The sequence below is a fragment of the Semicossyphus pulcher genome, unplaced genomic scaffold (genome assembly GCF_022749685.1).
Source record: "Semicossyphus pulcher isolate SPU_LCO1_2020_fin unplaced genomic scaffold, fSemPul1.0.p SCAF_19, whole genome shotgun sequence".
In the NCBI taxonomy this organism is placed as follows: Eukaryota; Metazoa; Chordata; class Actinopteri; order Labriformes; family Labridae; genus Semicossyphus; species Semicossyphus pulcher.
The window spans coordinates 15,856,093-15,869,028 of NW_027211692.1; the positions used below are offsets into that span (position 1 = coordinate 15,856,093).

The 12,936-nt window shown below is 40.0% G+C and overlaps 1 protein-coding gene across 2 annotated transcripts in view; it reads right to left on the bottom strand.

Annotated features, from left to right (window-relative positions):
- LOC138596859 (lissencephaly-1 homolog) overlaps positions 1 to 10,477 on the bottom strand; it is a 37,871-nt gene extending 27,394 nt beyond the window's left edge. Inside the window, exons 1-2 of one of the 2 annotated variants that reach the window (XM_069668286.1) lie at positions 10,316 to 10,477; positions 2,057 to 2,377 (exon numbers count right to left, since the gene is read on the bottom strand). In XM_069668286.1, the coding sequence (XP_069524387.1) occupies positions 2,057 to 2,088 (32 nt within the window). In that variant the 5' untranslated portion in view covers positions 2,089 to 2,377; positions 10,316 to 10,477. Of the gene's footprint in view, positions 1 to 2,056; positions 2,378 to 10,169; positions 10,255 to 10,315 lie in introns of those variants that run through there. The other variant, XM_069668287.1, reaches the window with a different exon arrangement.
- Positions 10,478 to 12,936: the final 2,459 nt, after the last annotated feature.

Here is a 12,936-nt window from a genome sequence, read left to right on the forward strand (position 1 = left end):
TTCTTTGTCTGTGTGCCACCTCTGCGATGGTTAAGGAACATTTGTAGGTAGGTCTCAGACATCTTGGGTGCAATGTTTCCCTGAAAAACCTCCCCAGTACTGACGCAACGCACAGAACAAGTGCATGTCGCTTGTTAAAAAAGCTAGTATTTTTTCTCCCCATTTTGTTTATTTTGGGGCAAAGGTTGCACTTTAAGCTTCTCTTAAGGTCACATAGGACAAACTGTGAATACTAAACATTTTTCAGGGGTGGGTAGTGTAGGTGGAGGATCAATACATTTGTGCTGCAAGACCTCAGGGGAGCTCAGGAACCTCCAACCAGTCATTGATTCTTCCTTAGGGGTGCCAAGGAGAAAAAATAACAAATATTTCCCCATTTAAACTGCTTTAGTAATCAATACACTTCCTTGCCTGGAAGCAAATCGTATGTTGTCATAGAAAGGACATGTGTGGTTGCTTTTAGCCTTTCAAAAACAATTGACATTGATGGTTTGAGAGGTACACAAATAGAGCTCACTGGAGCAGGCAACTTTAAGCTGTTTATCAGAGTCGTTGATACTGTAATTGGCACTCCCGTCACTGGGCAGCTTCAAGAAACATTGGATTCAGATTAGCGCAACAGAAGCTAAGTCTGTTTGGCCCTCTCATTTGATTAGATGACAGGCTGCCGCAACATAAACAGAAAGGTCAAGGGGCAGAAGATGAAAAGAATTAGAAACGAGATCTAACGGAGCAAACACAAGCTGCTACTCACATTGTGACAAGCATTGGTGTTGACTGTTATTTATCTTATTCATGTGACAGCTTGGTATCCTCACAGTGTCAAGTGCCAACAATGAACTGCAGTACCCTCAGTTTTAATCAGGCATGGGACATTTCTCTCTAAACTCAAAGACTACTGAAAGAAAACGTTATGAACTGCGGCCAATGCTTTTATCTCCAACTTAGAGGCAACATGAATGCCTGAACGGTTGACATTTGGCAGAAGTTTATTTGCTTGAAACCACAAATTATTTTCTTACATAAAAGTAAGTGCTGATCCATCTTACTTTCTAGTCAGCTGATAATTTTCACTCCCTCCCTTTGTTAAGGAGAAAACACAAAATAGATACAAATATGAAAATATAAGACATTTTAAAACTGCAACAATTGTTACATGGATATAAATGATCTAATAAGGCTAATTCTAATTGATCTATTTTAAATGCAAAAATGTCAAACTCTCTCCAGTTCCAGCTTCTCGTTTAGGGCCTGTGTCCACTAACGGTGCTTTTTGCGCTGGCAGCGCCCACAACCTCAATTTCAGAGTTCTTACTGCCGGCACTTACAGTTGCTAGGTTAAGAAAGTTGTCAGCACTTTCGCTTCCCTTGGTAGTGATCATCAAGTCTGTTTTAAATTGCTCTGTATGCTTAATAGCTGCGTCCCAACCCAGGGGCTGCAGCCTTCGAAGGAGCTGGTCCACGGAGGACGCTCCATTCATAGCCTGCGTAGTTAAAGCCGAACTGAAAGGAGACGGTCTGGTCTACGGAGGATTTCCTGTTTGCATCACCAGCTGTTCCCACCTTTACCCTTGAGTCACCAAATGCCACTTCTGATACCTAGCACCAGTTAGCTAGCGGGCTAACTAGCTAGCAAAACTAATGTTGAGTAAGTTAACCTATTATTTTAAAGATCATTTGGGGATTTGTTGCTTTTCTTAGTCTTAGGAAAGGGAAAATGTACTAACTTTAGTTTTTGGAGTGTTCGTCTATCAAAAGAAATTGTGTTTGGTAATCTTTACTACAATCTGATATTTAATACAACAATTATTTAATTAATCAAAAAAAGATCTCGTTCTTTTTTTAATAATTTTTTTTAATAAAAATTATTATTCAGATGAATGTAGTAGTAACTTAATGAAAGTGAATCTAACATGAAGCCGACATGTTTAACATGTCTCATCCCATGATGCAACAGATGTTCAACACTGAAATCACAGCACACATAAATCCACACTTTGAGTCTGGCATCTCAATGTCTCAGCCACATGTTATGAAAGGTGTGTTGACAACTTACAGTTCATCTCGTTGCCGTTGTGACAGCACCATGGTGACGGGGCAGTGTGGGCGGGGTCGGGAGGGATCAGTCGGTAGAAGGTGAATCTTGTGCAGCTGCTGCGCTCTCCTCAGTCAGGAGATGAGCTGTGCTGATCCAAGCAACACGGGCGAGGACGAGCTGTGTACTCCAATGGCGGGCAGTTGGTTTAGTCCAGACAAAAAGACTCAGACTGAGAGAAGGGGAACGCAGGAATCTGCCCCCCCAAAAAAACTGCGTGACTCCAGGGATGAGAGAAGTGGAGAGCCTGCAGACCAGTCACCAGCCAAATCTACACTGCATCTGAAAGAAGAGAGAGGACAGAGAGAGGGAAAGTCAGCATTAGGTATGCATGACAGATAACATGAAGAGTGGGTGGAGAAAATATTGTTTATAGGCCAGAGGAGTGCTGCATCAATGTCTGCACCAGTTTATACGCAGATAAAATGGCTGAAGGGTCTGTCAACAATGGAGTAACACAAGCCCAAAACACAGAGGGACAATGTGACTCCCCAAGCAAAGCTTTCACAGCATAACGCAATCTGTCATTTAATAAAAACCACCTCCTTTCCATAAAGAACTCTTTAATTTGATTTTCAACTCCACTCCTATCTACCTTCCCTATCAGTCCGTCATGTCACCAGTCTGGTCTGGAAGATCTAGTCTGCTCTTGCTGCAAATTCCTTTCACCGTGAACACACAAGAGCTGACCCACATTCTCCGAGCAACGTATTTCTCCTCCCAGGTTGCCAACAGAAAAGAAAAACAGGGCACAGCAGAGAGGGCTCGAGTAACGGCTGTGCTCGACCCTATCGTCTCATTATCAAGCTCCTTGAGAGCCGGCCTGCCTGACTGATGGCACGATAAAATCACTGCGACCGTTTGTGTCAGCAAAACATTTATTAGTGTTAATGTGAGAATTGATTTATTGTCCAGAGTGTTGTAGTGATGTTAAGAACAATACATGTAACAATGCTGTGATGAAGTCTATTTTTACACTGCATTGATGCCTTGAAAAACACTTTACCAAAACAGGTACCCACTAGCATACTAACTGGGAGCTACAATAAGCCTCTTAATCTACTGGGACCAGCCTGACTAAATCTGTGCCAGACAATGAAAACAAAAAAGGTACAAACAAAGCCAATTTACTCTCCTCAGGAGGGCTGCAACAAACTGACAAAACTACAACCAGGCACATATGTCCAGAACCACGCACAGGAGACAACGTTGTTCCTGCGATTTACTGAATGAGAACAGGGCAGAGACGGAGACAGTGTTGTACTGCAGTAGGCATGAGGAGTGGAAACACCCCAGGAAGCTGCAATGAAGGAAAACTCACACGTCCTTCATTTCAGCTGATGATGCAGGAGTGACATGACCACAGGGGAAATTTTCTCTTTTTCAGTCCTGCTTTTGTTTGCAGAGAAAGCAGCTAAGGGACCGACGAACGTATATTCAAACCATGAGGGCTGCAGATTTAAGATTAACCCACCTGGCACACAGAGTCCTTTCCACTGGATTTATAGTTAATATTTGACACTTTGATAACGTAGAAAGACTGCTCAACAGAAAGTGATCTGATGTAGCAAACTGCTAACCTCTGGACCTTGATGTCACCACCTGACACCAGTCCAAATGTCGGCTTACCTCTGACCGTGTGTCGATTAGGGCAGGCAGGGGGTTTCTGGCTGTTGCCCAACTGCTGTGCCGGGGTTTAAGGTCATAACAGTTTTACAATAAGGTAACACAATGAGGTGATGGCACTGGAGCTAAAAATGGCTCTGACTAAGATCCCACATTCAAAAATATCCAGTAGAAGGAAGGGCTAGGGGATATGACAAATAGTATCTTCACAATGTTTTTTCTATATTGATCAATATTAGAGATAGACCGATATGGTTTTTTCAGGGCCGATACCGATACCGATTATTAGTAGTCAAGGAGGCCGATAACCGATATTTGAAACCGATATTCATTTGCAGTAAAAGTGAAAATATTGGCGTAAAAATTTTGAATAATACAAACTCCAACACTTAACTTTGTTTAAATGCCTTTAAGCATATGCATCAGAGCCAAAATAACCCAGTTTTAAATTGATCTCTTATCAGCCGTCGGATTAAAATATATATATAATATATATATATATATATATATATATATATATATATATAATATACATAAAATATATATATATTTTTTAATTTTAAAAAAAGGCCGATGCCGATATGCGTCAAAATGCTGAATATCGGCGCCGATAATCGGCCCGGCCGATAACCGGTCTATCCCTAATCAATATAAAGATGTATGACAATATACTTTTAATAATACCGCCATTTTGAATAGTATCCAGATAAAAGCCCAAAGAAACCAGAGAGTTTCTTAGTTAAGTTTAAGAATATAGTTTGAGACATTTTTAGGCTGCATACTTTCTTGAATTGAATAGTTAAAATCAATAAATAGCTGATTAACAACAAATACCTGTCTTTCAGGTGCTTTTCTGCAGACAGGAACGAGAGAAGGGGATGCTAGCCAAGTTGCAGCTAATAAAGTTTGTTCAGTTTTCACCATAGCATTCCCTAAATGTAAATCGTAAACAGAACTGGTGATTATTCTGGTAAAAACACTGAATAAAGCAGATTTATCTTAAATATCAGTATCTCTCAGCCACTGTTCGGAAAGGACTTGGGCCTATCAGCCGAGCTGCTACTTTAGCTCAGCTTGTTTTCCCGATAAATTCAAGATGGCCAGTGAAAAAAGTCCTTCATCTGGTTGAAACAAAAAGCTATTTACATCCAAGATCTAAAATGTGACAATAATGTGAATTCAAACAGCAATAAATTAGTCAGCTGGAAATGTTTTAAAGTCAATCAAACAACTGCAGACTGACTGTTGTCACGTTTAGTTCCGCTATGTGACAGGTTGTAATCTATAGAGTAAAATATGTTACAAGTTCATCGTCGTTATCTGCATAAATCACAATCCAGGATTGACTTTCATTTATTGTGCAGCCCTTTAGAAGGCGTGCGGCTTCCACACCAACCTGTGCAATTGCTGTAATGTGTGAAATTAGGTCATCTACTATATATTGATACTTCCCTCTGTGCTGCTGGCAGCTGTCATCTCTGCGTGCATCCATTAATGTGTTAGACTCCCTGCTCTGCAAATCTCATTTGTTGCTTCTGTATTGAGCAAAATGTTTGCACAACCACATAATCAGGCTAATTGGCTCAGCACACAAATGTGGTTGTGTCTTGTTGGAATGGGCTGCAGCCGTAGTGCATCTATAAATCTGCCCACTGACGGTTAATAACGGTTATGTGTCTTCCTCCCATTGATTCTCTCGTCTTTGTGTAGCAGCAGGAACTGCACAATAAAAGAGTCTCTTACAGTAATGGCGCCGGCTGCATCACGAGATGATGTTTAATTTCCTGATGAGTCCTAGCAGGTTATCTGCTGTTAAAATGCCATTTTTAATGAATAATGGAAACACATCCTCTGAGTCTGTCTGTTCAACAATGCAAACACCAAGAGCCAAGTCATTACTATAATGAACCACACCCACTGGATCAATGTCTGTGCACCACTTCTGTTTTAATAACTGGCACGCATATGGTTTGCATATGTTATAAAATAAACATTTAAAAAGAAATGTAGTCAAACTCAAACACTGTAATCAAACAAGCTGTTTAAAATTGATTGACTGCATTAGTCATATGGTAAGAATATAACAGTACAATATCCAACCTTTGCATTACTCCACCTGCCAAGTATGACAGACAAGGTATGTGTACATGATTGTTGATAGTCAACACTTCCATGTCTGAACAAAGAAACATTCCAGATATGCAGTGCAAGGCGACGAAAATAAAAACGTCAGTCTTACGTCTAGTCTAATGCTGGTGTGAAATCGTGTCCAAGCGACTCATCACACAACCATCACAGCAATGCCAACAATGCTGACGCTTATAACCTCACTGTCACCTCTTGTTCACAGTTTTCTGCTGGCGTCATTATGTCATCGTCCTCACTCAAAAGCAAACATCTCAAGCAGCTGGAATCTGGAGCGCCTTCATTTTCTGGTCATGACTTCAGCTTCTAACCTGTGAACGTTATGCTATCATATTTTACTGCGATATGCAAGAAACATAGGGCATGGCTGACAGGGTGAAATATGGAGCGTAGCAAAAAACGTGATCATCAAAAGTGTTCTTTGCATGTTGACAAAGCAAGCCAACACTTCAAGTCAATACATACATTTATTTTGAGAAGTAGTTAGTTTATATTTATTCTTCTGTTAACATTTGTGATATTGTTGCTTTAATCTGCATACTTTTGACATTATTGAAGAAGATATACAACTACTCCACTCAAGCTTTTAGACTTGAAGTAAAGATACAACTTTCAGTCTGAATAAAGAGTATCTGTGTTGTATAGATCAAAGGGAAACTCCTCAGCCCTAACCTTGGCCTTAGGCAATGCAAGTTTTAGTTTATTTGGTAGTTCAATCATTTTGCTGTCCAGCTGAAATGTCAAACTAAACATTGCATATCGGACTCACTTAGCTATTATTGACAGTGGTTTGACTGTGGTTTCAGCAGTGACACAAACACCATTTAATATCATTTTGCTGCATAAAAATATCTTTATTGAGATCCAGCTACACACACAGATCATTTATTATGCCATGCAAATGTACTAGCAGCTCTGTCATTCATTTTTTCAGGATTAATAGTCCAGATTCCTCATGATAATTTAAGTAATCTGAACCATTGGAACTCACTGAAAGGATGATTAAACTGTAAATCATCTTCACTTTCTGTGAATGCCTTTTCTTGATAAAACCCTGCACAGAAATCGTCCACAAGAGCTTCATCACTAACTGAGCTCACATCTGGCTCAGCTTTCAATCTGCAGCTGTTATGACCCGCAAGGTGCCGGTGTCAGTACTGTGGATTGGCCAAATCACATAACACAGCTGGCGGCATCTTCCTTCAGTGGCTAATGAGAGGAGGCTCTGTTTACACAACACACTAGCATAGGTAAGAATCATCAGCCATGACTGTTCCTCCATACATTTTCAAACAGAAAGTACAACAGTAATGATGAACTGCATGATGCCAATACAATCACCAGGCCATTATCCTCCTTACAGTAAATGGCCTGATCAGCGTATCATAGCACACATTAACTGAGGATGTCCAAACACACAGGAGGGGTAAGAGATGGAGCAGACAGGAAGCTCACAGGAACAGCAAATCAATCACATGGCCAAGCCAACCTGCACTTACACATGTAGAAACAATGAAGAGGAAGCCTCCTACATTTACTCATATTTGAATTATGCTTTAATCTTTCCAGGATGTTGACTTCATGCCAACAAATTCCTGGTTAGAATTATTATAGCTCTAAATTTAGACTGGATGTATAAGCCAAAAGTGTCAGCTGCTGCTTCCAAACTGATAAGTGTGAGCCAAGTTCAAATCAAACCTTTCAAATGTTTAAGTCACCGTAAGTGGTTGCTAAAATTAAATCCAACTGCTTTTAGAGCTTGTAGTGCGAGTTTCACACCAACATCGTCAGTCATTTCCTCACAATCTACATAAAGATGTTGTCCAAACAGTATGTCAAAGCAGCCATTTGTAGATTGACAGGAAGTTAACACTGGCAGAAGGCCAGTAATGACCAGTTAGCAAGCTGGTGGGCAGCCTGTCTTGAAGGTCAGCCTCTGTGATAATTTCAGCCCAGGGAAGGAGAGTGATAGGGGTATCTATCTGCCGTTCAGCCTGCCACAAAGACAAACAGCCTCGCGGGCTCTCCATTGTCTGTTGACACAAAATAAAGACAAGGGGGCCCCCTAGTCTTTACCATTACAAGACTACCCTAATGACACTCGAGGAAAACGCCCTGCAAGATCTGTGACCACTTCATACTTCTGTTGTTGAACAGGCAACAAGTGCCAGCACAGCAGCTATTGCAGTGGCAGAAGCTTGTACAAGTGGTGTAGCTGTGTTTCCAATGCTGACGGCACTGAATAGAGAGTGGCTGCTCGGATGCACTTATTCAAATCAACTTTTGATAAAACACTGGACAGACTTCAATGTAACCAGCCATCCAAATCGACTGGCTCCTGCAGTCGGCGTTAAGGAAATGAAGCATGAGTGTATTTTACCAGAAAGAGAGCTGCTTTACTCACTGTAGCTCTTTTTGCCAAGTAGTCCAAAATGGGTCTCGCAACACACCTTTTTCCTGTTTTGTGTACCGTGCACTGCAGTTTGAACTCTGAGCTATGTGACATCATGGTCAGTCTGAAATCAGGCTTTTCTTACACATAAAATATTGTTACATTATGCTCCAGAAATTGATTATTTTGCTTGTGCCAATTGTAGAGCATTTTCATTTCATCAAGACACAATGCTTGAAGAAAAACACAACATCATATATGCAGATTAGTCAGCCAGAAGTAGGCCAGCCTTAAATAACAAATGTGAGAATGGTGCATAACAAAATATTGGCTAACTGGGTAGACAAAAACATAAACCAACATTGAAACAACAGTGTAAACCATTACACTGTCTTTGACTCACCAAATGTAACATATATATTCCTCATGTGTGATGATGACAGTCAATCCTACATCAGTGTTGCTAAATATGATCAATTTAGTTGCATGTAAGGGATAGTTGTGTCCATTTAAGCACAACCTTGCTAGACTCACAAAAGCCCTAACATGTGCTAAAATTACACACAAATCACCTAGAGCAGTGTTACCATGGCACTTCAAAATAGATGCATTTAAGTCAGATTTAAACACAAACATCTTACCCGAGTATAGAGGACTGGGTCAATATTTCCTTTTGAAAGCTGTTTTCAAAAACAATTTCAATCAATATTCCACAAATCCACCTGATCATGTGCAAAGCAGTCCTTTCAGGCGCGTCTGTCTCGAGTGTATCAGCCTAGGAGGCTGTCTTTAATCTATGTTAGTTTATATCCGATATCACGACGAGGTTTCCAGGATAAGAGAGGTACTAAAATTCCGTGCACACCCTTGTGAGCCACCTCAGCGATGATTTGCATTCATCCCAGTGTATAAGCCTTTGGTCCACCAATTCACTACACGAATCCCTCAATCATTCATCCACACAATAAAGTACAGAGTGTGCAAATGGAAAACACTTGAGCACTGGGTAGACGCAGTACATACAAACTCAGCGCCTGCGATGTGCTCCACCCTGATTTTCTAACATTGTGCCAACAAACCGCATGAAGCACATCGAGCAGAGATGATGGGAGCTTCAGCTGGGCATGGCAGCAGCCATCAGCGAACATCCACCAGGATGACAGCGACAAACAGCAGAGGAAATATACTCGGGGGCATGTCGTGTTAGCAAACCGTAGCAATAATTGTCGGTGGTTCAGTTGCAATGATTTCTGCACAACACATAAAATAAAACAACACAACCCAGATGAGGAATGTCCACTTACGCCCTTTTTAATGCCACCATTGGAGCCAGCAGTGATATGAAGCTGCTGCGATATACAGCGATGTATAACAAAATATCCAACAATGATATGTGTTAATAGCTCCAGAGCTAACATTAGATGTCAGCTGTAACGTCGTGTGACCTACATTTGAATGTACTCACCAGGTTATCAACAACAAGTAGTCCTGCACTAACGCTGCTTCAAACTATGCTAATTACTGATTATTACTTTCTATGGAAGGACGCCAGATGTAACTAAGTCACGTTAGCTTTACATATCTCACACACACACACGCGCGCGTGCGTGCTGTCCAGACCATGGAACGATGTTGGCTGACCTGACGACGCTGCCAGCCCGTATCCAAAGTAACGTCATCCATGCCCAGTTATCGTTAGCTAATGTTAGCTAAAGTTAACGTTAGCTTAGTTAGCTTCCCGGCGGTGCAGTCAGAAAGTTAGCTCGTACATTACCCCAACTGAAACTACAGGCTCATAACATGGACCCAAGCTCAATGAGCTACAAATAACTTGAACAGTTGGCTAACTCTGGTCGTCTCGATTAGTGTTAGTGCACAAGATTGTTTATCTAAACTCAGCTGACAAGGTACCTGCTGCTTCAGTCCAAGCGGCCTATCCGCCATTTTGAGACATAAAAAGGAGGTGCAGAAATTACAGCCACATCGTCATTTTCCCCACCTAACGCCGGATTCCTTCGACTCTGACCGGCCTCACGATTAAAACAAGTTCAACTCACCCTATTGTTTCCTTCCGTGAATGTCCACAGCCGTCATCAACGGTAACACGACCCGACGGGGCGTGAAATTTCCGCACCAAAATATGATCTTGTGATGTGGAGGTAAACTGTGCCCGTCTTGTCTCCGGCGCTGCCTGCTTGTTTTTTTCGTAGCCTACCGCATTCGCCTTCAGATGGGCGCGCGCACGAAGCTCGCGTTCATGGGCTAACGGGGACGCGCACGTCCTTGATGGCAGGAAAAAAAGAGAAACCCTGTGGTTGTTTTATATGTTTTTTCACTTTTAACTCTTATATAGCTGCTCATCATCCTGTTAAAATGCAGAAACTAACTTTAAACAGGACAAATTTAAATGCAGTGTGATTTAGAGACTTTCCTATTTTAGATAGCTAGTAACTGTCCTGATGTTTATACATTATTGTTTTGAAAAGATACATTTTCTTGATTATTTCCTATCATTAATTTATTGTTGTTTACTTCATTTCAGAAGTAAATATTGCACGTTTTACTCTACTTCACTAATATAGCAGCTTTACCTTCTTTGTAAATAAACAATACACTTGTGATCAGCCTATAATTAATATTTTTAGATTAAACTACCCTACAGCTTATAGTATTACACAGCTAACAAGAGATCCATCTCAGCCACCAAAAAACTAAAAGTAATACTTACTGTATTACTTATTATTTACTTGATTACTACAAAAACAAAACACATGTACAAATACTTTGATATATGAGCTATTGATACTTATTCCATCACAAGCTACCTGTACGAGTTATCAAAACCCCAAACAAAAACGGTTACTAGTTTTATTTTATTAATTTTAATATAAAAAACCATACTCAGTCCAAAATATAATAAGATAGTTATTTTGTAAAGAGCAACACACAAACGCCACACATCATCAGGGGAAGCAGACTCAAACACTTAGCCTAAGAAGCCTTTGTGCAGAAGAAATTTCATCAGCTAATAGAACACAAAACTTTCAATCATTTCAGGTTTCACATTAAATGACAGTAAATGCAATATATGACTAGTGGGCAGCAAATTACATGTTTTATGGCAGATATTATTTTTTTAACCCCACAAAGAAAAGAAAATGTTGACTCTGTTTTTATTTGTAATTTCAGTTAGTATTCATATTTTACACTTGTTTGCAACTTTGTAAATAGTGTGTATGAAAAATTGTGAAAAACAAAACTTTGCTCCCTGTTATGTTATTACAACATGTCTGTTGATCATGCTCAATGTTTTATTTTATATCATTAACTATGAAAAAATAGCCAGACAATCGGTGTACTGCTGTTTAGATTTCAACAGATTCTGTTGTTCAACAGGTAGCAGTTGTTTTTTAATTTGAGAAATTTAATTGGACTAATATTCTATTTAGAATATTGAATACTGAAATTGAAATTTGCTTGTTGTAATTTGTCAGTCTTGTTGTGTTTCTGTGCCCTAACGCTAACATCTGTCAGTTAGGGTCAATGTATGTCCTTAAGTGTGAAACAGATGTTAGTGTGCCACCTTATGGACACTATTGGTATTACAGTTGAGCAGGAATTTGAGAGCAGGGAACAAAGAAAATAAAAAGATAAAACTAAAAAAAAATTATGATTCAGCAAACCCAGAAAAGACAATCAGAGGGATATATTATTATCAAGTTATTACCTGTTATCAACCTTGTTCCATTCAGAAGCATACACATTAGGCACAACACACACCACTCTCTGCTATTGATGTTATGACATATCTTAGGTGCACAATCAGGAAGATCTCTGAACCAACAGATTCAGTTGGAAGCACATCCTTTTGTTACGTTTCATACAGCTCCCTTATTTTCAGGTTATTCAGCCAGTACAGAAAGTAGTCCATCTTCATCATCAAGTAAAAACTGCATTCTTGAAAAACGATCAGTTCCAGCTCCATCTCTCTATTGCTTTAATCACATACATTTAGACACGGCAACAATTAAGTAACACATTGCCATGGGAGGGGTACATTGCATGTATACAAGCGCACACAAACCTTTATCAGTCTTTTTTGGTACATCACATCGAGGCAGCCCTTCTTTTTGTCCACTTTGGGTTGTGCTGTGAACATGATCGCACATTCAAACAGCATGAGAAAGTGCACTAAACGCTGCTCAATGAACAAACACACCTGGCTGGTTTTCGTCTCAGTTACATGTGAAAAGATGACCCAATAATGGAAAAAGAAAAAAAAAAACACCCAGCAACAATAAATCAGTCTCTACTGCCAATGTTGAGCTCCTGTCCAGTGGTGAGAAGAGGTTCATTTCAGTCCCAATTCATTCATTAACAGATTTACAACACTGGTGGCCATGAATGTTTAAAGAAAAGAGGCATCAGCCATCCAACAGGTTTACTATGAGTAGAAAAATAAAACATTTGGAAAGCCAATGTTCGCTTTTAGCCTCTATTCAAACTATGCAGCAGCAGCAAAAAGCAGCGACAGCCCTGGCCGATAGATTTTCTGTTGGACTACACAAAGACACACACACACACAAACTGTCACACATACAAACATACATGCACATATTCTTTCAATGTGTAAAAATAGAAGATTGAACACAGCTAGTATATAGATAGATAAATCTAC